Genomic DNA, 27313 nt, shown 5'->3' with positions numbered 1-27313 from the left:
TACAATTTGGAATTAGTTTAGTTATTTTATTACATACACAAGAAACCTTCTCTAGAAATGACTAGTGAAGCTAATAATATAATGTGGTAGAGAAAGTATTTCGTTATGATCAAGAAACTGACATCAAATGTGCTTCTTTTTCAAGATAATTAATTTTAAAAAAACTAGTTTACACTTATTTTTCTTTAAATTTTGTACAAAAGTTAATTATTTATCAACAAGGGGTTGGATAAGACAATGTTACGTACACTTCTTTAAGGTGAGTTTCTGACTTAAGAATTGCTTGTAAGACTTACCAAATGCCGATTGTGACAACTTTTTCACTATTTTAACCATGCAATTTGACTATTTGAGTATAATATGCGACGAGAATTAAAATCAAATTAATGTACATAAAGTAAACAAATTTGTAATCAAATTAATGTACATAAAGTAAACACCTACTCGTATCACATAGTTACTATAAGTTGTCTGTAAGTACTAATTATCAATGCGTTAATATAGATAGCTATTGTAAACTAGCTAATTAGTTTTGTATGTAGAAAGAACAATTTCAATACTTATGTATGTAAAAAGAACAATTACAATCCTAATAATAATTTAATTTCTAATCATATTCTAACACTTGGGTGGTATAACCATATTTAAGCTGTATATCTACATATGATTAATGGATATTCAAATTAAACTGGCTTTATGAGGTCAATTGACCCCATTCAATTTAAAAAGCATCAAACCAAATCAAACAAACAAAAATTGAATAAGTGCTTACAAAGCTAAGCTTGATATAGTGGTAGGAATTGAACCTTGAGGTTGGAGGTTCAATCCCCACTAGAGACACTTTAAGGGTGGGGATTTCTTACCCTTACCCCTCCTGACCTTAAAAAAAAATAAAGGATAAGTGCTTACCGGCTGAAAGAAAGTAGGCAGCCCAAAAACGGAGTTTGGCCCTTTCGTAAGGATCCTTAGGGAGGAGATGCGGGGGATCAGGCCAAGTGTTAGAATCCAACCTCTTTGTTATGTATTCTTCTTTATTTTCCTTATATTTTCCTTATGTAATGTCTCTTTAGTCTTTCTTTTTATTTTTCTAGACTCTAGGGAGAATTATTGTGTTACTGTCATTTCAACGTTCACTTGTAATTCTCTACTAATGCAATATAAAGCTCTTTAGGGAGCGAATGGTTATTCAATCAAAGCTCTCTACCCCATTGTTATTGCTTTAAGACTTGTGTGTTGTTTAAGCCTTTATAGATATTGTGCTTGCCTTGTTTTAAAGCATCCCCCACCAAACCAAGAGACCCTTCGTCGGTTCCGCTTGTGCCCGCTTCGAAGTATCGGCCGTCACAAGCCCCGACTCCGCACTCGTTGTTCTCGTGCGCCCTCTTGAGACACCGTAGGTCCGTGTTGCTGTGTGCTCATGAACCTCCTTGCTTTAGGCTTGCGCCCTTGTCGCCAAAAGACGAGAGCGCGCCGCACGATCTGGTGTTGAATCACTCGGACCGTGACAGTTTGGTATCAGAGCCAAGTTTGCCGTAGAGATGGCAGAAGAAGGAGAGATGCATGAATACACATTCGAGGAAAGGCTTGCTTGGCTTGAAGGCAAGTCCGAACAGTGGGCTATGCTTGAAGAAAGGCTGCCCAAACTCGAGGATATTGTAATAAAACAAGCCGACCAAATAGAGAGGCTTGCCGCTACTGTGGATGGGTTAACGGAGCAACTTAACTTCGTGCAAGGCGTCGCTGATGAAGGACATGATAAATGTGCAACCTTAATGCGTGCCTAGAGAGGGCTCGGGGGAAGTGGAGGTGCCAAGATAAAACCTCCCAAGCCCCGGACCTTCAATGGCACGAGAGATTCAAAAGAAGTCGATAATTTCATTTTCGACATGGAGCAATACTTTCGGGTCTGTCAGTTGGAGAATGAGTTAAAAGTTGATACCGCCACTATGTATTTGGTGGATGATGCAAAGCTTTGGTGGCGCACCAAGTACACCGACATCCAAGCTAAGAGGACGTCAGTGGATACTTGGGAGGATCTGAAGAAAGAGCTGATGGCCCAATTTTATCCCGAGAATACCGAGTTTGTTGCTCGCACCAAGCTCGCTGCTTTGCAGCATAAGGGTTCCATCCGGGAGTATGTCAAAGAGTTTTCAGCGTGCATGTTGGAGATCCACAATATGTCCGAGGAAGATCGCCTATTCAACTTTGTGCGTGGTCTTAAGGAATGGGCCCAAAGAGAAATTTGGTGCCAAAAGATTGATACTTTATCGGGAGCCATCGCTGTAGCCGAAAGGTTGATGGACTACTCCTCAGAGAAAGGACAAGGTTTGAAGAAAGGGAATAGCGGGCCGACACCGAACCCTCCTAGGAACTCCGGACATGGATCGCAAGTGAGCTCCAACAACTCGAACAATAGATACAATAGGAGTGGGGGAGAAGACTCTCGGAAAAGTGGAGCTTCTTCCTTCTCTAGTAGAGGAAGCACCCCTAGTTCATCTTCGACAGCCAGGCCATTGACGTGTATCCTTTGCAGAGGACCGCACAAGTGGTTCGAATGTCGACACAAGGGAGAAATTGACAATCTCCAAAAGAAACTGTCCTCCATGTCCTTAGAAAACCCCGAGGGTGAAGAAGCCGATGAGGTAGTACCTAGTGAAGGAGAACATTCCAGACTGGGGGCCATTCGCATGATGTGCGCTATGGGAAGAGAAGGCTCTGAGGGCCAACCCAAAAACTCTGGATTGATGTATGTGAATGCGTTGGTAAACGGAAAGGAAACTCGTGCCATGGTGGATACCGGTGCTACCCACAACTTCATTTCAGAAAAGGAGGCAAAAAGACTTGGGTTGAAGCTCCTACCAGAAGGAGGCAGTATGAAAGCGGTGAATTCAGTTGCCAAACCGATCCACGACGTTGCCAAGAAAGTAACAATGAAGCTGGGAGATTGGAGCGGACAGGTGGACTTTACCGTTGCGCCAATGGACGACTTCAGCTTGGTGCTCGGCATGGACTTCTTACACTTTAGTAAGGCAGTCCCGATGCCGCATCTTAGATCTATTCTGGTGCCCGGGCAGCAACCATGTCTCCTCCGAACCTGCGATTCGGGAAAAGGGCCGAAAGGGCCCCTCCTTTCAGCAATGCAATTGGAGAAGGGGTTGAAGAGGAACGAGCCCACGTTCCTAGCAACACTTTCCACGAAGGAAAATGAAGCAAGTGGAGACTTTCCGCCTGCAGTTGCCGAGCTACTATTAGAGTTCCAGGATCTCCTCCCGAAAGACCTACCAAAAGTTCTCCCACCTAGAAGGACAGTGGACCATGAGATTGAGCTGGTTCCAGGGGCGAAACCCCCAGCACGAAGCCCTTATCGCATGGCCCCCCCAGAATTGGCTGAACTCCGGAAACAATTGGAGGACTTGCTTGAGGCAGGCTTCATCCGCCCATCAAAGGCTCCTTATGGGGCTCCTGTGCTTTTTCAGAAAAAACAAGATGGAAGTCTTCGATTGTGTATCGACTACCGAGCATTAAATAAGGTTACGGTGCGCAATCACTACCCTATCCCTTTGGTGGCGGATTTGTTCGATCAGTTAGGGGATGCGGTGTACTTTACAAAGCTAGACTTGAAGTCTGGCTATCACCAAGTTCGTATCGCCGAAGGAGATGAACCAAAAACTGCTTGTTTGACGAGATACGGGGCATACGAATGGCTAGTCATGCCCTTCGGCTTGACGAATGCACCTGCTACGTTCTGTACTCTGATGAACCAAGTATTTCGAGAGTACTTAGACAAGTTTGTGGTCGTGTACCTCGATGACATCGTTGTCTACAGCAAGACTTTGGAGGAGCACCTCGAGCACCTAAGATTGGTCTTCGAGAAGCTGAGAGAACATCACCTTTTTGTGAAACGAGAAAAGTGTGCCTTTGCGCAGGAAGAAGTCGGATTTCTTGGACACTTTGTGGGGAAGGGTCGATTGAGGATGGACCCAAAGAAGATATGTGCTGTTCGCGATTGGCGGGATCCCAAGAACCCCTCTGAGCTGCGATCCTTTCTAGGACTGGCGAACTATTATAGAAGATTCATTAAGGGATACTCAGAGATCGCAAGTCCCCTCACCGACCTATTGAGGAAAGATTGTCGTTGGGAATGGTCAGGGCCCCAGAAGGAAGCTTTCCAGAAGTTGAAAGAAGCAATGGTGAAGGAGCCGGTCCTTGCCCTTCCAGACATCACCAAACCATTCGTGGTCGAGACGGATGCTTCGGATTTTGCTTTAGGAGGAGTGCTCCTCCAAGAAGGACATCCTATTGCATTCGAAAGTAGGAAGCTAAATAATGCGGAGAGAAGGTATGCGGCACAAGAAAAGGAGCTACTAGCCATTGTGCACTGCCTAAGAGGATGGAGGCACTACTTGTTGGGGTCAAAGTTTACCGTCCGCACAGACAACACCGCGGCGAGTCACTTTCTCACCCAACCCAAGCTGACAGGAAAACAAGCTCGGTGGCAGGAGGACTTAGCTGAGTTCGACGTGGAGTTCACCTATAGAACGGGATCCAGCAATAGAGTTGCCGATGCCCTGAGTAGGCGGGCCGATCTTGCTGCGATGTACAAGTTAGCGCCAATGACGGCAAGCAGCATTGCCACATCCGTTAGAGATCAAGTTCGTGCTTATCTCCCAGATGATCCGATGACAAAAACCATAACAAGGATGATTGAAGAAGGGAAGACTAGACGCTTTTGGTTGGAAGATGGCCTCATCTTCACCAAAGGTACAAAGCTGTTCATCCCCAAAGCAGGGGGATTGAGGAAAATGTTGTTGAAGGAATGCCATGATACGCTGTGGGCGGGACATCCAGGTTGGCAGAGAACCCTCAGTCTACTCGCGATGGGGTACTACTGGCCAGGAATGAAGGAAGATGTGATGAGCTACACCAAAACCTGCCTTGTGTGCCAGCAAGACAAGGTTGACAGACAGAAGCCCGGGGGCCTCCTTGAACCTCTTCCTGTACCAACTCAACCGTGGGAGAGTGTGTCGATGGACTTCATTAGTGGCCTCCCGAAGGTTGGCCAGTTCTCTTCTATCATGGTGGTGATAGACAGGTTCTCAAAATACGCAACGTTTGTACCCTTGCAGAAGGCTTGCGGAGCAGAAGAAACGGCATCTCTCTTCTTTAAGCATATTGTGAAGTACTGGGGATTGCCAAAGAGCATAGTAAGCGACAGGGATACCAGATTCACAAGCATATTCTGGTCTGAGCTATTCCAAATGATAGGGTCTGACCTCAACATGTCGTCAAGCCACCACCCTCAATCTGATGGGCAGACAGAGAGATTCAATGGGCTTCTCGAGGAATACTTACGTCACTTTGTGAGCGCCAACCAGAAAGATTGGGTGAGACTCTTGGACGTCGCACAACTTTGCTTCAACGCTCAAAGGAGTTCTTCTTCCAACAAAAGCCCCTTTGAGTTGGTCATGGGTCAACAACCTCTCCTCCCGCACACAGTGGCTGACTGGGAGGGCGGTAGGAGTGCTCAGGCTCGAGATTTTACAAGAGAGTGGAAGCAAAACACCGACATTGCAAAAGCCTACCTAGAGCGAGCATCGCGCCGGATGAAGAAATGGGCTGATCAAAACAGAAGGCCAGTTGATTTTGCTATTGGGGACATGGTGATGGTGAAGGTCTTACCAGAACAGCTGAAGTTTCTCAGAGGGAGAGATCGTCGCCTCATTCGGAAATATGAAGGCCCCATCCGCATCACTAAACGGATTGGGAAGAACGCATACAAGGTAGAACCGCCTGCGTGGATGAGGATTCACCCCGTCTTCCACGTTAGTCGTCTAAAACCCTACCATCCAGATCCCGACGACAGCAACCGCAACGTCAGCTACCGCGCCAACATCAGAACCAGGACAAGAGCCACCCCTACAACAGAAGACTGAAGCTGCTAAGATCTTAGTGTAGATTTTGTAAGTCGACGAGGACGTCGACGACTTAAGTGGGGGAGGATGTTAGAATCCAACCTCTTTGTTATGTATTCTTCTTTATTTTCCTTATATTTTCCTTATGTAATGTCTCTTTAGTCTTTCTTTTTATTTTTCTAGACCTTAGGGAGAATTATTGTGTTACTGTCATTTAAACGTTCACTTGTAATTCTCTACTAATGCAATATAAAGCTCTTTAGGGAGCGAATGGTTATTCAATCAAAGCTCTCTACCCCGTTGTTATTGCTTTAAGACTTGTGTGTTGTTTAAGCCTTTATAGATATTGTGCTTGCCTTGTTTTAAAGCATCCCCCACCAAACCAAGAGACCCTAGAGACGTCCTCATTTTCGTCGGTTCCGCTTGTGCCCGCTTCGAAGTATCGGCCGTCACAAGCCCCGACTCTGCACTCGTTGTTCTCGTGCGCCCTCTTGAGACACCGTAGGTCCGTGTTGCTGTGTGCTCACGAACCTCCTTGCTTTAGGCTTGCGCCCTTGTCGCCAAAAGACGAGAGCGCGCCGCACGATCTGGTGTTGAATCACTCGGACCGTGACACCAAGTCTCATCAATATATTCGAGGAAGATCGTTGATTCTGCAATGGGTAGACCATTGTGCACAAGAACAGACATTTTCTTATGCGCAGGGTTATATTGTAAGAGCAACTCACTTTTATTTTGTAGATCTTCCTCTATGTACTCGTACTTCACTCCCTTAAATTTAAGGGCAAGTTTGACTCTCATAACATAAGGACTTGCCCACATTCCATGTAGCTTCACTGTGTTTTTTTTCTGCCATGGCTTTCGTATCAATCTTTATATGATGACTAATATCCCATTTTATCTGTCATAACATAAAATAATTCATTGGGCAATTAGTGACTTAAGCACATACGACATAATCATGTATCAAATAAAGTTTAGTTATACAATTATTTTTTTTTATTTATTTATTTATTTTTTTTTTTTTTTTTTTTTTTGTGTTTAACTCTATTTTCTTTTCTCAATGTGGGACATTTACATGTGTTTGTTTAAAAAGTTGATGCTTTAACAAATAATGAGATGTAATGCTGGTTTAATATTACTTCCTATTAAATTTGTCATAATGACTAGGATTTATAACTATCACATTTTTATAATTTTTACTTTTACCTGATTAACTATATCAGTGGTCAAACATATAAATGCACCTCGGTATATCGATTGTTGATTTCTGTTAGTATAATCAATTTTAAACCAAATTAATTACATTATAAAGTTGTTGATCTCAATTAGTGGGCATAATGGCATTCCTACAACATTATTTTATGAGGTTGTTGATCTCAATTATTGGGCATAGTGGCATGCTTACAAATTAAAAAGTACTCCGTAATTATTAGATCTTAAACACTTTACTAAGTTATCCTTTCGCTTGTAAATCGAACGTTAAAAAGTTCTAACAATCATTAAAAAGATATAACCAAAATTAGATTTAAATTTCAAATCAGAAAAGAACATACTTCATTACTTCATGGATAACAATAACAATTTTACAATCAAAAGATTCAAGAAAAATACATTACACTCCAGAAAATCAAGATTTATACAAACTAAAGTTTCATTTATTACGCCTTAGGCGGTACAAACTTCTGTCGATAGTACTGATAAAACCCCATAATCTTTTCCTTTGGTGGTGTGACTTCTTGGACTTCAGGAACTTGTTTCAATGCCTCAATCCATGACACCAATAGCGGATACTTCTCCGGTGTTAAAAACTCAACACCGAAGAATTCACTAGCAACTTCATGGGTTCCGAAAAGCGAGTAGAACACTATATCTAAGTATCCAGGCTTAACATCTTGTGAGTATGATGGAGCACCATTTGGGAATATATCCTTCATTCCTTCTTCGGCCACATCCAATTTTTGTAGCAACTCATTTAGCATGCTTTGCTGTGTTTCGCCTTCTGTTATTAGGGACTTGCGCATTAGGTCGAACACCTGCTCGTATCATATATACACATCTAGTTATGTATTGATCGGTACTATACTAATCATCAATTTGGTGATGATAATGATAACAATCATTTTTATAGATTTTGTAGTTAAATTATTTTTAATCGTGTTTTAGTAATCTTGTTTATAAATTTTATCAATACAAATCACAAATAGGCATGGATAATGGCATATTGAGACGGATTTTGTGAGGTCAATTGACTCCATTATAAATATTATTTGATCAGAGTTAAAACTACTACATCCGTTAAATATTATGTGCAACTTTGAAATATTTTATATCTCATAAATAATACCCTAAAGTTGCACATAACATTTAACGGAGGTAGTATTAAAACAAATCAGATAAATAAAGGGTACTTACTGGCGGGAAATACTAAATAGGCTGCCCAAAAGCAGACTTTGGCCCTTTCGTAGGGATCCTTAGGGAGGAGATGTGGTGGATCAGTCCAAGTCTCATCAATATACTCGAGGATGATCGATGACTCTACAACGGGTAGACCATTGTGCACAAGAACAGGGACTTTCTTATGCACAGGGTTATATTGCAACAACAATTCACTCTTGTTTTTTAGATCTTCCTCAATGTACTCATACTCTATGCCTTTAAGTTTAAGGGCGAGGTTTGCCCTCATAGCAAAAGGACTCGCCCACATTCCATGTAGCTTCACTGAGCTCTTTTCTGCCATCGATTTCGCGTCACCTTTGCCTCTTCTTCCTCTCTTTCACTAGGTATAACATCTAATAACGACTACATCGTTATATATATAATGTTCAATCTTGGCTTTATTAGCATTTAATTAATGAGGCTTAAGACTTTAATTAAAATAACATTGCTGTTAGAGCTATTTATTATTGATTTAATTAATGTAATAAAGTTGGTGATCTGTGACATAAGCTCACGACTTAATCAAATATCTAAAATTTTGTGATTAAATGCAAACCTCATTTTTAATTGGAATCAAATACGTAGTAACATGTTGAGCCGTTCTTCATTTGTGTCACTTTAAAATTATATTTTCCGTTTTCTTATTTAGATCATAAAATTGGCAATTAAAATTTGAATTAACCCATGTATGACTCCTAATGAAACGGTTAAAAGAAATTGTAAAACGAAGGGGGTATAATATTCACCTTCACTCAAATCTCAATATGGTATTCATTCATTACTACCATTTGAATTCAATTGTTACTCAGGCACACTCTTATGGTCTTAACGGTATAAAAAGGCATAAAATTAAACTACATACTCACGATCATAAATATAACATACATTTCTACTGAAACTATGTGTATCTAATTAAAATGATTAAAAAAAAAAAGAACATCTTCAAAAGGATGGAAAATGTTTTAACAAACAATTCAAAACAACTGAAAATGACCTAAAGTTGATCCATTCAAACAAATTGTTTGTTTTACGGGGATGAAGTGTATTGCTGTTTCAATATACGAAGCAACCCTTTTAATTTAATTAAAAAAATAGCATGAAAGAACAGAACTGAGAAGTTCAAACTTTGCATGTTGGATATCCCCCATGAATCAGAATATCCAATATTTTTCTAAATTTATAGTTTATTTGCAAGATTTTTAATCATATAAGCTATTTTCTTAAAGATTGGTTAGCTTGATTTGCAATAACTGGTCGTTGATAACCTTAGATCTCATGAAATCAATACATCATTATCAATTTTAACAATTTTAAAAATAATGAGGTTGTTCTTTACATGTTGATCTTAATTAGTGGCATCCCTACATGTGGAGTAATATGGTCTAAAAAGCCTTGCATAGTTAACAATAATATAAGATTATTATTACTAAACTTTGGATCAATTTCATTATCTTTTCTACACACAACTTGCTACATTTTTTTTTTTTGTAAAGTCACGGTTAATTAATTTTGAGTGTAAATTTCTATTGATATACCTAGTATTGAAAAAAAAGTCCTAATTATCCTTTGTCAAAAAAAAAAAAGTCCTATTGATACATAGTAAAAAAAATTCTTATTGTTACGTAGTATAAAATAGAACATAGGGCCTGTTCCAATTGACTGAACTGAACTGAACTTATTAATTAGTGATTTTTAACTACGGATTTGTGATCTTTGATTATTTATTGATTATTTATTACTATACATATGTGTATATACAAATGTACATATTATTATTATTATTATTATTATTATTATTATTATTATTATTAATTATTGATGATTATTATTATTTATTGATTATTATTATTAGTATTATTATTTCAATTATTATTGTTATTATTATTATTTATTGATTATTATTATTATTATTATTATTATTTATTATTATTATTATTATTTATTACTTATTGATTAGTATTATTATTATTATTATTATTATTATTGTAGTAGTAGTAGTAGTAGTAGTTGTTGTTGTTGTTGTTGTTGTTGTTGTTGTTGTTGTTGTTGTTGTTGTTGTTGTTGTTGTTGTTGTTGTTGTTGTTGTTGTTGTTGTTGTTGTGTATTGTCGTTGTAATAAGAGCTTAAAAGAATGAAATTTGGCTTTATATCATTAGACATAAATTAAGAGCTGAACTGAATTGAACTGAACTGAACTGAGTTGAACTGAACTGAACTGAACTGAACTGAACTGAATTTCAACAGAAAAGAACAGGAGTCACCATGAAATATAATAATACAAGTACATAATCCTCTTAGCTATGTTCAATTGATCGACTGCTATTAATTAATCAACTAACTAACACTACAGATTTGTTGTGATGTTGTCATCAAAAAGTCAAAATTAGAAGAGTTTGCTTATTACATACTTTTTTTTTTGACAAAGAGAACTAAGAAATTAAAAACGAAAATAAAGTAAATGACGACGACGAGCTGAACCAGCCAAATGATGAGCACGAACAATAAGTTGTCTTGAAACCTTCTGAATGTCGAACTTACTGAAATCTGCAATGATCTGCCTAATTTGTCGCAAAGTCCAACAAACCGCTATCGAATCCGAAAGATGACCCCGGATCAAAGAACAAACCAAGCCACAATCCGTAAAAACCTGAATCTTAGAAAAACCTTTTTCACGAGCTTGCTTTAAACCGAGGAGACAAACTAACAATTCAGAATGGAGGGCGGAAGAAGCAAAACCTGCCTGAGCCCGTCCCCAGACAGCTGGTGAAGTAGAGGTAAAAGATAAATACCAACCCATACCAGCACGTTGATCCTTTGCATTCCAAGCTCCATAAAAAGTAAGACAGATATCATACCCATCAGAAGAACCAGCAGACCCCAAATACTTTGGAGTAGAAATCGCAAATCCTGGAGGACTAGAGGGATGAAAAAGATCACTTAAATTTCTAGCATTACTACTACGAGTAACCCAAGAATCAGCCACAGCAAGAACTCCAGCTGGAGAAAAAACCTCTGAACGGAACCGATGATTATTCCTAGTTATCCAGATAGCCCAGAAAAAGGCTAAAAGACTATCCAAAGTGGCCCAATCCTTAGAAACCGCCATACCCATAATAGAATCCGTCAACCAGGAATAAAAATCTTGTTCCAAAGGCATAGTTCGAAGCTTAACCAAAGGGTGAGAACTACGGCTTAAACAGGAAATCTCACATTGCTGAAAAATGTGAGAAATTGTTTCCTGGTGATGATGACAAAAACCACAAGTAGAATCAATTGGAATCCCTTTTAGGAACAAAATAGCCGCTGTAGGAAGAGCATCATGTAAAATTTTCCAAATAAAAAGCTTCCATTTTGGAAGAATTGGAAGTCCCCAAAATTTCCTCCACCAAATAGGAAGAATATTAGAGGATGAAGTTCTATCAGACCAGGTTTGGCTCAATAAGTGAGCATAATGTCACGTGCCGACTACTTTGCCCTAGTCACGCACCGTGCGCCACCCGCTTACAGTCCGTCGTAAGACGAGTCAGACTTTCTCCTTGGCACTTACTCCTTGTGCCCACGTAGCACAACTCCTTGTGCTGCTAGTATAAGTTTGCTAGCACGATCCCTTTGTGCTAACAAGTCCCCTTTGGTTGAACTAAGCACTCACCCTTAGTGCCTTAGTCCGAATTTACGACTAAGTGTCGTAGACAATTGAGCACCCAATCTATCACCCTTGCTGGTATGCCCGATCACTCACTTGGCACCCTCGTGCCTTAGTTTTCCTCACACTCTCTAAGTGTTGGAAGGAAAGGATTGAGTTGCAAGAGAACACAAGTGCTTAAGAAAGGCTTTTTGTATTGCTCTCAACTTATAGCTCTTAACTTGTTGATCTCTCCACTTCCATGTACAAATGATGCCTTGGAGCCTATTTATAGTGCTCCACCCTACTTACTCTCTTTCTCTAGAACGTTCCTAACCTCCTCAAATGGAGGGTTCTAGACTACAACAATCTAGAGTGTTCCCACCTCCTTAGGAACTACATACATGGAGGTTTCTACAAGCTTCCTACCTAGAATGCTAAGGACTAACCTAGAACATTCTAGAACTTTACATTCAAAATGTACATACATAGAAGGCCCTAGAGACTTCTAAGATGCACTGGATGAACCTTGAATATTCTAGAGACATCCTCTCTAGAATACTCCTCCAAAAGAACTCCGTAGATAGCTCCGGAACCTTCTAGAAGCTTCCCACGTTTCCCGGGCTACCTGCTGCACAAACTTGTATTTTGGGACCTTGTCTCAGAAAACTGACACCACCATCGTCTTCCTTGGCCCAAAATACGGTGGACCCCCAAATTTGGGCCCATTTGGACTTCATTTGGGTCTCCCAACGACCCATTATTGTGTTACTGTCAAGTGCGTGTTCACTAGGATTCTAAGCAAGGTGCAATATAGAGCTCTTTAGGGGGAAGTGCTTACCTGAGCACCAAGGCAAGCCCCCTAGCCCCGATTGTTGCCTTGCTGCCTAGTGACCCTCTTGACGCCCATCCTTGGTGTGGGAGATGACCCGTGACAATAAGCTGATTTTGTAGTAAACGATCCATCCCGAGTGAACTTCCAATAGACAAAGTCATCCATTTTTTCCTGAGGTCTTTCCATCCCAAGGATAGAATCTACCGTAATAGGGGGAAAAAGTTGCCTGAAACGAGTACTATCCCAAGCCTGAGAAACAGGATCAATAATATGTGACACCATAGTGGGAAACTCATAAGTAGAGGTAGAGTCCTTAAAACAAACAGAAAACACCTGGAACCCAGTTGTCATTAAGCAAACTAATCTGGGAACCAGAACCCACTTTCCACATAACTCCATGGGAAATAACACATGCTCCATCTAACAAACTTCGACAACCCCAGGAAGGATGGGGAGGAAGAGAAGAAGCTTTATAGTTTAACAAGTGAGGATATCGAGCTCGATATATCCTCGAAACTAAAAGCTGTGGATGATGAATTAAACGCCACATTTGCTTGGCTAGAAGAGCCGAATTAAATGTAGGAACATGTCGAATGCCCAACCCCCCTAAACCTCTCCGAAAATGAAGGGTCGGAGGAGGGGCTAACGCTATACCTCTATTAGAATTACCATTTTTCCACCAAAATCGCGCCAGAAGACGGTTGATACGGTCAGCAATTGTCACAGGCAATTTGAACAGTGAAAGCACATGAATGATTTAAGGAAGCAATAACCACAATATTAATTAAAACTAACTTGGCTGCCGCAGAAAGATGTCGAGAACTGAAGGCTGACAGCTTTTGCGATACTTTATCAACCAGAGGCTGGAACTGATGACATTTAGCACGTCCTAAATCCACTGGGAGGCCCAAATATGTTCCTATAGAATCTTGAGCCCTCATATGTAAAGCAGAGCTTAAAAATTCTCGATAATCATCCGGAGTATTAGAACTGAATTTAACAAATGACTTCTGGACATTAACCATCTGGCCTGACATGGTGCAAAATCGGTTAACAACTTCCAATAGATGAGAACAAGCGTCTGGATTAACCCGAAAAAATAATAAAGCATCATCTGCAAAGAACAGATGGGAGATTGAAGGAGCACGCCGAGTAATACGCAAACCTTGGAAAGGCCAGAAGCCTCAGCCTTACGAAGCATAACTGAGAAAATTTCCATGCAGAGAACAAAGAGATAAGGAGACAAAGGATCTCCTTGTCTCAAACCACAAGCCGGCCGAAGAACCTGAGTCGGCCTACCATTAACAAGGATTTGGTAGTTGACTGTAGAGACACACTGCTTGATAATTTGGATCCAATAAGGAGGGAATCCAAAAGCCTGCAGAACATTCCATAAAAATTCATAAATTACCCTATGCTTATTATATACTTGTACTACGTAGTTTGTTTCTAACTAAATACTACTAACAGCGCAATAGAATTATTGTTTCTCTTTTATGTCCCTCTACCAAATATGAGTTGTGCACTTTGTTGATAAATCATTAAATTATATTGGAGTCATCTCCATCATATTGACCATACTTCTTTTCAAACAAAACAAAATAAAATACACGGAGAGTACTTTGTTTTTTCTGACCCGTAAGATAAAATTAAAACCAAGCTTATGAAATCATTTGCTTACACAAGGTTGTTGACAAATTAGGGGTGAAACAGATAATAAAATGAGTTGATATATTATTAATCATAGGTAGAATATTTGTCCCCGTCTAATTTTGGTGTAAAGAGAGGTACATGGTTTGATCCCTAATTATAAATACCTTCTCTTAAAACTTATTCGATTAAGCTAATTGATCATCTACATGTCCTCCTCTGTTTGGCCTTTGAACAAATAATTTTATATGTAGTTTACGCAAGTATGTATATATAATTGTTTTTAAATAGCAATTGGCCTCTCTAAAATGGCCGGCGACTTCTTGGTTATTTTCATGACTCATACCCCTCCTTGCTTGTTAGCGTCACATGGGTCACTACTCACTAGCTATAGGCCTAGCTATAGGGCAACATTGTAGCCTAAGGGTTGCCAGGCTCATGGGCTGCCACCCATATGACAATAACATAATAATGCGCCATTGAAAAACCAAATACTCTTTGAATGAAGTAAACCTTGGGGTCTATTGTTGTTGGGCTAAAGAACACAAATAGTGCAATAAGACTTTCAACATGGGACTCACTAATACAAACTCAGCGCACAATATAGTTCTTGAAAATCTCAGGATGACTCTAGGGATGTCTAATGCATCTTTGTACATAAGTAAGATACTAGAATTGTATGAGATATCCGAAAACTTGTTCATATGATCTTGTATCCGTTTGTATAGAAGTTTCTAGGGCATATATGTATAGATCATTCTTTGCATGGAAGTTGGTAAAGTATTCTAGAAGTTATAATGTTGGGGCTCACTTCATGGAGGCCTATAAATAGAAGCCTCCCATCATTTGTACAATCATCTATACACATGTATGTCACATTCACCCAAGCTTAGTTTGCGTTATAATATCATTATAACTATGAATTTCTGGTGTATCAAAAGGAAATGTTTTCGAAATATATAATAACAAAATAAATAAAAATTCATAACTTGTAAGATACTATATTGGAGATGATGTGGTACAATTTAGGTATCGTAAGGGAGATGATGTGGTCCAATTTAACAATTAAATTTAATTGATAGGGTTTATCAATCTCTTGGAATGATAGGTAAAATATATGATTGACCATTCAAATAACGTGAATAGTTTTTCTCAATATCATACTCTAGTAAATATATCATAAAACTATTAAACCTGAGCCAAACAACATATACCCACCTCTAAGACAAAGAGACACTAAACATGAGCTAAATAACATATTACCCACATTTAAGAACCACCGCAACATAAAGCGCAAAGTGAGATCCATCATAAAACCAATTGATAATAGAAGTAGCCCGCTTGGATAATAAATTGAAAATGTTTTGTAATTTTTTTTATGTGGGACAAACACTACTACTTGCACCTATTTATTAATTAGTTATATCCAATCTCTAAAATTTGTATCTCCCGATTAATGAAATATATTCGTGAGGCTTTGAACCTAGGAACAAAATATCCAAATGATTCTCACAATACAAGCCCAACCACCGAACCAAACTTATTTTCGATTGTTTGATAAATATAAATTGTATGTACAATATATAGTATTTTTTTTATTAAATCTTTTTTTAAAAAATATATTTATATAAAGAAAATACTTATTTTTTTTGGAGGGGAGGGGATAATGCTAGTTCCATCAAACCTTATAGCAATCAATGCCCCATTCAACTCTAGCCTCTTGCTCCTCTCACACTCTCCATCTTCATAAATTTATTTTCGAGTCTAATGTGTCTCTCTTGATCCTATCTTTTCTTTCATAGACAAACCCAGTGATAAAATTGAGTTCGGTGTTGTTACTTAGTTCTCAAAAATAGCATTGTTTCTTGTGAGCCAAATGCTCCAATAAAGAATGCTAACGAAATTCATAATCATATCTGTTGTGTATCATGATAGGAGAAGAGATAAGTGAAGAAGTTGGAGAGCCAGTGTTCTTTATTAAAGGAAAAACGAATTCAACCAATGAACCAACAAATAGGTGGTTTTTTTTTTTTTTTTTTTTTTTTTTTTTTTTTTTATATATGATGGTTGATAAAACTGATGATTAGTATTATATGCAAGATGTCTGTTATTGGATTCATTTCAATTGTATACTTTTTGTATGTCAATGTATAAGTAAATTATTCCGTACTAATGATGAAAATGAAAATTTTAGGGGTAAGTTGACAGAGGCTCTAACGCCCATTTAAAATCCTTCGCTATGGCCTAGAACAGTAGTATAGGTAAGAACCGGTACTGAACATTTTCCTATACGTGGTAAAGAATTCAAATGCATCAATGGTCAGGACCTACGGGCCAATGGGGCGTAGGCCTCCCACCCGATCAGGAGAAAAGATACAGAAATATGTGAAGGAGTTATGTCTTCGATAAGTGCAATTACTAGATATATCAAGGATCACTATTATGGAGATAATAAGTTCGTTCTCTTGGGGCGTCATCATCTGTTGCTAGACTATGAGAGATGATCTTTGGGCTAGTAAAATAGCCCAAAGCCCGCTAGAATGGATCCTATGAGGTCACACACAAAGGTATTGGGTTAAGCAAGTAAGAGGCCCATTATTGAGCCTTATGAGTATTTAACTAATCATGAATAGGATTGGGCTAGTGTAGTTTGATTGGGATTAGGAATTGGTTTTGGTCATGGACTCTTATTTATGGATATGATCTATAAATAAGATCTGTGCCTAGGATTGCACACACAAGAGACACAATCAACTTACAGTGAATTGTGAATCAAGGCAACCAATCCCAATCCCCTCATCTCTCTCTCTCTCTCTCTCTCTCTCTCTCTCACGGCACCCCTCTCCCCCCCTTGGACTTGCGGGCGACCAAACCTAGTGGTGTTCGCGGTGGTTCGTGGTGGTTCGTGACTAGTTTGTTGCTCATACCTCTCCGTAGAAGGTCGATTGAAGAGTTCGATCGCGATTAACTAGCATTAGTGGAGGTCTTAACCTGTGCCTGTGGACCAAGTAGAGGAATCACGTTTGAGGTTCTTTGTCACCCTTGTTCTTGCTCGATTGCTAGTGGAATCACGCTTCAAAGATATAATTCTTACTGTTTATGTGTTATGCATGAGATCCTTGATTAGGTGCTATATGAATATAATTCATGATTATTTCCGCTGCATAGTACCTATAATTCCTTACAATATACAATATGATCTATTACAATTTAAGTAACAGATAGAAGCTAAGTATTAAATTGCCTCAAAAAAAAAAAAGCTAAGTATTAAAGCATAAGTCTTAGATATCTTAATCACCAAACCTCTGCTAACAACCACACATAAATAATTAACAATCCTAAATGTAATTAAGCTTACTATTCATAGCCAAAGTACAATAAACTGATCGATCATTCATCGTTACACAAATAGACAAACATTACACAAAACTAGTCAAAACAAAACACACTTTTTTTTTTTTTTTTTTTTTTTTTTTTTTTATTTTTTTTTTTTTTTTTACAACAACAAATTACACAAACAATTATACGTAGTACTACATTCGGTCCAAATTACTCGCAACTTTGGAATATTTTAAATCTCACAAATAATACCTCAAAGTTGCGAGTAATTTGGACCGGAGGTAGTATATTAGAAACTAGATTTCGCTCTATTTTAACTCAAGTGCTTGCTTGATTGATTAGTCTTAACAAACAACTGAAGCAAAGCCACCAATTTGTCATGAGGAGGGGTGTTTCCTTGTACCACAGGCAAGTTCATGAGTGCATTCACCCATAAATAAATGAGCGGATGTTTTTCTTGGTCTAATACCGTCTTGCCGAGCACTTCTTCTTGAGCTTTGTACGCGCCGAATATTGCTATCAGTTGGATGTCTAGAAGTCCTAGGCATTCTTGCTTGATTGAAGATGCATCTTTTGGGAAGAAATTGATCATTTCTTTCTCCATTATTGTCATGTATTCATGCAATTCACTAAGGGCCTTTTCACGTGCTTCTTCATTGCATATGAACAGATTTCTTATACTTTCCAGCATCTACAAAATATCAAATGTTGATATGTGATTTGTAAGATCAAATTAGAATTTTCGCGTTAACTGTAACATTTATTAAAATGACGTGCTATTTTATTTAAATGTACACATACCTGGTTATGCAGGTAATTAGCCCAAAATCGAACCATAGCTCGTTCATACGGGTCATCAGGCAGAAGTCTCGGGGCATGATCCGGCCATGCCTCATCGATGTACTCTAGTATGATGAGCGATTCAGCAAGAGGCTTACCATTGTGAACAAGAACGGGTACCTTTTTATGTACCGGGTTGTACTCAAGCAAGGCCTGACTCTTATTTTGGAGATCCTCTTCAACATATTCATAAGAGATGCCTTTAATTTTAAGGGCTAATTCTACCCTTTTTGAGAATGTACTAGCCCACATTCCATATACCTTTACATGGTTTTCTCCCTCCATTCTTGTCCTTTTTTCTAAGTAAAATGTGTTTTTTCTGAGCTTAAGAATGGGAATTTATGGTTTTTTTTTTCTTTTTTTTTTTTTTTTGTCAACGACTATAATCACACCTTGTATTTGATTCGGTATATATTATAGAATATCCTTTAACTAACCATTTAATTTAACCATAAGTCATGTTCATCGCACCATGTAACCAATGACCTCATGAGCTTGACTATCCAATTTTTTTTTTCCATCAAGGTAAAGTCACAACCTACATTTATTTATTATTTTAATTTAAAAGCAAGAAGCATCGTATTATCGCCTTATTGGGTTAAAACCTTAAATGGGTAACTCAACCCGAATTATCTAGTCCTAATTTTCCTTTCTTTCCATGATCAAGATGCAATTTTCATTTTAATGCTCTCACTTTCTTCTTCGACTTATGTTATAACAAATACATAATTACAAGTTTACGTCGAATAGTTCAGTTAATGTCTTAAATACAGAGGTTACATCAGATCAACTTTCAAAACTAAATCTTCATTTCCACCAATTATGTTTTCCCTCTAAGTATTTGATTGGTGAAAATATGGTAAACATTGTTTGTTTTTCCACCTACAATATGATAAAGGCCCAAAACACACCATTGATCAATGATAATCATGTGTAAAACTATACACGATACTAAGTATCTTTGGGAGAAAAACATTAGTTCAGTTACTTTCGCTGCAAGGGGTATATGTGGGTGTGTGCGCTGGGTGGGTGGCAAGATTGGGGGAGGGGAGGGGAGGGGGGGTGGTGGGAAGTGTGGTGTGAGAGTAATGGTTTATGTTCCTGGCTTCCTGCATTCCTTGTGATCATTCCCCGGATTCCCCACTTCTCATTCTCCACCTACATGTTTCTCGGTTTCTTGGCAATTCTACAATCATAACCTGCAGTTAGCTCTGACAACACAAGCAATTAAGGATTCTGGGAATTCATTATTCATCAATTTATATGTGCACACCTGGGGTAGAGTGAGCATTTCTGAATATCAGAGGGTCATGCTTGATTGCTTAAATATAATTAGATGTGAGATGAAATGTGTTCCTAAATGAGGTTTTTAATAGCCTGTACCTGTGGGCTGTAGCATGTTTTCGCTATAAATTAATACTCAACTCAGAAACAGATTGATGCCTGAGATAGTCTTTGAGTCAGCTCCTGTATAGTTGTTCAATTAATTCAACAACAGCAAAAGTTCCAAAATCAGATTTTTCTTCAACGAACATCTTATTTGGGGCTGGGTTGGAAATCTTATATTCAGCTGCGTGTTTTTCATTCTTCATGCAGACCTACAAATAAATGAAGAATGTCAGTCTCACAGCTCATGTACCTGCACAGAAATGTATAGAAGACCAAATGAACTTTTGAACACTTAAATTTCCTTTAAAAGAAAATTAAAAAAAAAAAAAAAAACTGGTTTTTTAGCACCTGAAGGTAAAGAGCCTTATTCAAAAGGAAGTCAGTTGCACCAGCTCAAAGTTACAAAAGTTTATTTGAAACGAAATCAAATAGCTATTGAACAGATATTGATCATTTGATCTAGTGTACTAAATTTTATGTTGAGTACATGACAACCTTCAGTAGGACAGCAGCAAATTATATTATTTACAAGCTCCCATTAAGACCATAAGACCCGACACCAGAAAAGTTCACCAGTAGCTCCCACACCTAAAATTTCTAATCCAAATGGCATAAACTAAGAACAGAAAATGATAGCATCCCTTTATTACATAAACTTATCATCTTGTTAGATTCAATCATTGGGATTAAGATTACCAATAAAACACAAAACGATCCCAGTTAAACTTGATTGAACATGACTACTGGGTTCAGGTCATCATGTTTAGACAGACAACCAAAGTGCATTAAAGATGTACTCCTGAGTTTATACAAGTAGATGAACAGATAAATAGACATTTATTCAATAAATTTACGCAATAACTTCCAATCACAGCTCACACAACATAAAAAATCAAGCCATATGTACGTAGTAATGAAAGAGTTCCTACCCAAAAAAAAAAAAGGCACCCTACATTATAACAGCATACAGTCTCCACTTCACAGCAACATCTAACTGGCAGATACCTACACAATTAGTAATAAAAGAATTTCTTTGACTGTTATCTTAAGATATAACTAAACTCAGAATGAGCAGTTTTTGAGTTAAATCGTCTCATACTCTCATGTAGGGTGCATAATTGGAAATTTGGAAATTATAGCATTGTGTTGTCTCCACTTCTTTTAGCGCCAGGAAATCAGATATTAGCAATACAGTACAATAGTTAGTTTGAGAGAAGAAAGGTAATTCAAGGCTTATGTGTAAAGGGATACAAATGTGCGTTCTGGTCTGATACAGCTACTTTGTACTTCAGAAGAGGTCTTATATGAATGAGGAGATATAAATCCAGCTGGGCTAAGGGACTTTGTAAATCTGGTGTGCTACTCCTGCAGTTGACTACTCTAGACTGTTTACATGGATCAAACAGAGAATATTGTCACCTTATAAGAAGAAAGTTGTCTGGCTGTCATTACAGCTGTGGTGTATCAAGTATGATTATATGAAAGGTTAGAAAACAAGGCTTTGTGGGATTTAAAGGTTACTATGATTGATACAGTTGTACAGGAATAATGAATACTGTCAAAAGCAAAATCAGAGACATCGTGTAGAGAAAGGTTACAAAGAATGCATTACAAAAGATAGCCTGTCTCCCCCCCCCCCCCCAAAAAAAAAAAAAAAAAAAAGATAAACCTCATCGATGTATACTATATTCTTCTTCTTTGCTTAGCTTGGTATATGGTTCCGCTAAATTGACCTATCTGTGTACTGTAACCTATTTTCAATTGATCTCAATTACTTTTGTACATATCTTTTATTCTTCTAGCCAAGTGACCTACAATGTTGTTTGACAAGCCTGTACATGGTCATTGTTTAGAATAATGTTATTACAGACCCAACATTCTAACAATAGAATAAGAAAAAATATCTACCAATATAAAAAAAATGGTAGAATGAATGGATGTAATTGCAGTTCATAGTCCTTAAAACAGATAAGTATGTGTACATGACTTTCTACAAGTTGCAGTGCATTGAGCCATCGAGGTTGAACTATGAGAATTTGCTGCATATAGAATACAAAAACTAATAGTAGTAATAATATAACAATAATAATAAGCCTTACCAGAGTCTATGAGACTTGGCATCAACAAATATGCCATTCTCAATCGGATGATCTCGCTGCAAGGCCACTGCGAGGATAGGCTTAGGAGTCACAAGGCTCACGATACTACACCTTACCCTTGTTTCTGATGAACAGAAATATTGCAATTAGTTTTCTAAACCATTTTAATTAGCCAATATATTGAAAGAAAATAATTTTACCATATTTCATGCCAGCCTGCCAGGTATCTTGCAGATATGGGACACTGACAGTCAAGCAACTCTTCATTTGGGCCAAGTAATTTTGCATGACCATTTTTATCTCTTTTAAATTAAAGTCTTCCCTCTTTACACTTCTCATCTTTTCCAATTGAAGATACCTCTTCACATATGTTCCCATTCCAATTTGACACCATTAGCTACACAAGCATCCCAATTCCCGGAGAACCCTTCCTACAGATTGAAGGAAAAAAAAAAATCAAGTAATGCAATAGTAACTGATATATGCTCACAAAAAATCCATGACAGTCAATGCACACAAAAGAACATCATCTCAATAATCAAGCAATGGCCCATAAAGCCCAACCCAAGATCTTGTTCAAAGCCCCCTCCTCTCTCTCTCTCTCTCAAGATTGATGTAATGCATCATTCATTCTGACCACAAAAGAAACTGGTTGTGCAGCTGTCTGCAGGGATCATAACGATGACTGGATCAAAGGCGTTCAATGGAAAGGGTTCACAACATGCTCAATCCATGCTGAGATCACTGCAATCAAACTAACACCAGATTGGATACTTGCACGACAGTGGGAACAATGATTTCATAACTGATTCTAAACAGGCAATCACAGAGATTATATAGCAACACCAACATTCAAAGCCAATGTCTACGGTAATTTACTGCAGGGAATTGCTTAGCAATCTACTAGGAGCCAGTATTACTTTTGAATGGAGGAGTACCAACAAACTTGCTGATTTCTTGGCTAAGGAAGTGCATTTAAACTGCTCTCATATGTATCAAACTTTCTATTTATCAGCCCCTCCCCTGGTCTGTATAAATTTGCTACTTTCTGAAAAACTAGCTAGTAACTCAGGCACTGCTGATCATGTAAGCTATTCTCCTACTGGGGAATTAACTCGGACCAGCCACCTACTTTGGCTGCTATCTATGTCAAGTTCTGCTTTTAACCCCCCACCCCCCCCCCCCAAACAAAAAAAAGTCAAATAAAATAAATAAATAAATAAAGCAATGAAGAAATTGAATCTAACACTGTGGGAAGCCAGGAGCTACGGAAAAAAACAATTTTAACAATATGAAATTAGTTAGATACCTATTGTCCCATGTAAATACCATTATTCTAAGCTTGGGCAATATCATAATAATGTATACTAATATACTACCCTTTCAAATAGAAATCATTTATTTTAAAATTCCTTTAAGCCATCATTTCTTCAAGGCGTTATATAAGTGACTTAATTTGGAAAGGTGACAAATAGACAAATCAGTAGTTTTTTCCACATAGTTTAACTGACAGGTCATTCAACCGGGACAAAACTTCGTAAAAATGTAGATGTTTAAAATTATATACCTCATTGATTTGGAATTGTAGCAAAGTCAAGACTTTGTATGTGGTATTGGAAAAAATGGAGACGAGAATAAGAAACCAAGAAAAGGATCACCAGCTAGGTTCAACTGAAGCATTACAGAAACCAGAACAGCGAGTCACACGAGGCTCCACCCAGGTTCCTTGGTTAACCTAGTTCCTTTCATTATATGTCTAATATCTTCCACTTGATCCCATTGCCCAATATCAGCACACATGTTTGATAATGATACATAAGCCCCAGCATTAGATGGCTGCAATTTAATAACCTTTTTGGCTGCTAGCCTTCCAATATCAACATCGCCATGTAGTTTGCAGGCAGCCAACAATGTTCCCCAAATCAGGGCATCAGGTTTTATTGGCATGTTATGAATAAAACATTCAGCTTCCTTTAGTCTTCCAGAGCGACCAAGAAGATCAATCATGCATGCATAATGACGAAGGTGAGGTTCAATCCCGTAGTCTTTGGACATAGAGCACAGATGAGAATAACCCTCTTCCACCAAACCAGCATGACTACAAGCAGATAAAACTCCAACAAATGTCACAGCATCAGGTTCCATGCCCTCACGTGTCATAGCTTCATAAAGTTTTAAGGCCTCCGTAGATCTTCCTTGTTGTGCATAGCTTACTATCATAGTTGTCCAGCTAATCAAGTCGGGTTTAATTATCTGGTCAAAAGCTTTACGACAATCATTGACAACTCCACATTTTGAGTACATTGTAATTAGTGAACTACCAACAGAAACGTCAGACTCCAAGCCTATTTTTAAAATGAGGGAATGCAACTGAATCCCAATGTTGGTCATTTTTAAAAGAGCATCAGACCCAAGAATAGATGAAACTGTATATGAGTCAACTTGGATATTAGCCACAAGCATTCCATGGAGAACAGACAATGCTTCTTGAATGTCTCCGGTTTGGGCATACCCTGAAACTATAGCAGAGCACATAACTTTATCTTTTTGAGAAATCATGTCAAACACCCTCCTTGCTAAATCTTGAGCGCCACATTTTGAATACATATTTACAAGTGCACCTCCAATGAAACTCTCTTCGCTAAGCCCTGCACGGAAAATATAGCCATGAACTTCCTTACCAATTAAAGGAGTAACAAGTGAGGAGCAAGCGGTCAGAACTCCCATGAAAGTCACTTGATCTGGCTTGCTCCCTGCTAACAGCATCTCTCTGAACAACTTGATGGCTTTATGAGGATATCCATGCTCAGCAAAACCAGAAATCATTGAAGCCCATGAAACGATGTCTCTATCAGGAAGCTGTAGGAAAACTTCATAAGATTCAAGCAAACGACCACATTTTGAGTACATGGTAAAGAGTGAGCTCCCTACGCAAAGATCAAATACCAATCCGGTTTTAAGCATGTAGGAATGAATCTGCCTCCCTGTGTATAGACAGTCTATGATGCTCAAAATACTACCAATGGCAAAGCTGTCTGGTTTAGAACCATTCAGCAACATCCTGCAAAATAAGTTTATTGCTTCCTCGATTTTCTTATTTTGAACAAAAGAAGATATCATAACATTCCACAAACATTCATCATCATAGCTGTCCTGCTCTAGATACAGCAGTTCAGATAAATGTATTTCTCCAGCTTTGGAATATGTACTAATCATAGAAGCGATCACAGCTGAATCAGCAGCCAAACCAGATTTAATTATCCATGAGTGCATTTGCATAGCTACATCTACCATGTATGACTTGACACATGCACTGAGTATGCTAGTGATAGTATACTTGTTCAACTCAACACCAACTTTTCTCATTTCCCCAAATAACTTAATAGCAGAAACAACATCACCTTTTTGCACATAACCAGAAATCATAGCTGTCCACGAGACTACAATTTGAACGGGCATTCTGAAGAAGTTTTTTATTGCCTCATCCATAAGTCCACACTTGGAATATAAATCACTAATGCCAGTTCCTACAAACACGTCTTGCTCTGCACCATGTTTAATCACCAAAGCATGAATCTTTTTCCCCATATCATCATTTTCAAGTGCAATACAAGCACCTAAAGCACCAGAGAATGTTATCCTATTAGGAATTACAGCAAACCGTCGCATTCGATGAAAGAGCTCTATGGCCATGATCCCCACTTTTCACAGCCCCATATATCATGTTATTCCAACAAACCACATTCTGTTCATAAGGCCAATCATCAAACAACCGAAGTGCATCATCAAAACGACTATTCTTCGAAAAGAGTTCAATCATTCCAGAACGAACATACCCATTAGAAAAATACCCATCTTTCAGAGTTAATGCATAAACCATTTTACCATACAACAAAGACCCTAAACCACTACAAGCAGAAATAACACTCCCATAAGTATACTCATTGCTTCCATTACCCATCGACCTCATACGACAGAAATATCTCCAAGAAAAATCATATAATAAATTATTATTACATCCCGAAATCATAATATTCCAAGAAATAAAACTTGGGCTAGGCATTTCATCAAACAGTTGGACTGCATCATCAATAGCAGAGAGTTTCATATACCAATTAAGCAAAGAATTTGAAAGAAACATATCAGAATGAAAAAAAGCTGATTTTAGTAAATGGCTATGTAAAATGCTTACATCCCAGATTGTATTCACCTTTGATTTGCTCCATGAAGCAAAAATCTGATAAGGGTCGATATAATTTCTGGGAAAAACATCAAAATTTGCAGAAAAATTTAATGGGTTTTCAAATGCAGCAATAGAGGTGATAAATTTGGCAGAAAAAATTCGTATTTTGGGTCTTTTGGAAATTTGATGAAGGGAATTCATGGTTAAAGCAACCTGCATAGTAGGCAGTTCATAATTTCAACTCTTCGTTGTGTTCATAATAATCATAAAATAAACTTGATTTTTGTAGTTTTATTTATTATTAACTAAATTAATTTTGATCATTTAGGCATAAAAGTCAGGATGGCCGAGTTGGTCTAAGGCGCCAGTTTCAGGTACTGGTCCGAAAGGGCATGGGTTCGAATCCCATTCCTGACAATATAATGATTTTACCTTTTTTTTTTTCTCTTTTTTTTTTTTTTTTTTTTTTTTTAACAAAGTAATTGTTTAAATTATTTTCCTAAGTTACTCATTCAATTTTCTCAAAAGAAAGAAAAAAAAGGGGGTTTGGGCATTTTACAATTTGAACACCAATACATTACATAGTTACGGCATTTATTCTATATTGGGAAATTCTACGTAATATCCCTGAGGTATTGACTATTCCACGTTGTGCACTTGTGCCCCTCCCTTTGAAAAATTTCACGCTGTAACCTCAAGGTTCCAAAAGTTATTAAACTGTACCCCTGCCGTTACATGTTCCCGTTAGTGGGGCCCACTTTACACCTATTTTTTTTTCTCGATTTTTGTGCTAAAAAATGTCCCATTAAAGGTTTTAGGGTCATATTAGCCTTAAAAGGTCCAAATTGAGCTCAAATTTTGCAAAAAAAAAGTAACGTAAAAGCCCCATTTTGTGAATTTGAATTCTCATAATTAAATTTAAAATTCATAAAACGGGGCTTTTACGTTACTTTTTTTTGCAAAATTTGAGCTCAATTTGGACCTTTTAAGACTAAAGTGACCCCT

General features: G+C 38.0%; 2 protein-coding genes and 1 non-coding gene across 3 annotated transcripts; 1 reads left to right on the top strand and 2 right to left on the bottom strand.

Moving 5' to 3' along the window:
* Window positions 1–7454: 7454 nt before the first annotated feature.
* Window positions 7455–8716, bottom strand: LOC110700585 (glutathione S-transferase U10-like). The gene is made up of 2 exons (XM_021878144.1): window positions 8341–8716; window positions 7455–7951 (listed from the first exon to the last, which is right to left on the bottom strand). Exons 1-2 carry the CDS (start codon window positions 8650–8652, stop codon window positions 7574–7576), a joined length of 690 nt encoding a protein of 229 aa, XP_021733836.1. The 5' UTR covers window positions 8653–8716; the 3' UTR covers window positions 7455–7573.
* A 10209-nt stretch (window positions 8717–18925) lies between these two features.
* On the bottom strand, window positions 18926–27066 carry LOC110700580 (pentatricopeptide repeat-containing protein At1g74600, chloroplastic-like). The gene is given in 5 exon segments (XM_021878138.1): window positions 18926–20235; window positions 22126–22249; window positions 22326–22556; window positions 23693–25813; window positions 25815–27066. Coding segments are annotated over 2 exon segments (2700 nt in total). The 5' UTR covers window positions 26528–27066; the 3' UTR covers window positions 18926–20235; window positions 22126–22249; window positions 22326–22556; window positions 23693–23826.
* TRNAL-CAG lies at window positions 26645–26725 on the top strand. The gene has a single exon. It is a non-coding gene; the product is annotated as a tRNA-Leu (tRNA).
* Window positions 27067–27313: the final 247 nt, after the last annotated feature.

This window comes from Chenopodium quinoa, unplaced genomic scaffold (genome assembly GCF_001683475.1).
Source record: "Chenopodium quinoa cultivar QQ74 unplaced genomic scaffold, ASM168347v1, whole genome shotgun sequence".
In the NCBI taxonomy this organism is placed as follows: domain Eukaryota; kingdom Viridiplantae; phylum Streptophyta; class Magnoliopsida; order Caryophyllales; family Amaranthaceae; genus Chenopodium; species Chenopodium quinoa.
Note: the sequence above shows the minus strand (reverse complement) of the source record. Positions and strands in the feature narration are given on the sequence as shown.

Bases quoted from the DNA above. Each gene is read 5' to 3' on its own strand.
- LOC110700585 (XM_021878144.1), bottom strand. From the start codon at position 8,652: ATGGCAGAAAAGAGCTCAGTGAAGCTACATGGAATGTGGGCGAGTCCT. The intron at 7,952-8,340 runs GTATTTCCCGCC...ATATGATACGAG, and splicing joins GCTTTTGGGCAGCCTATTTA to CAGGTGTTCGACCTAATGCG.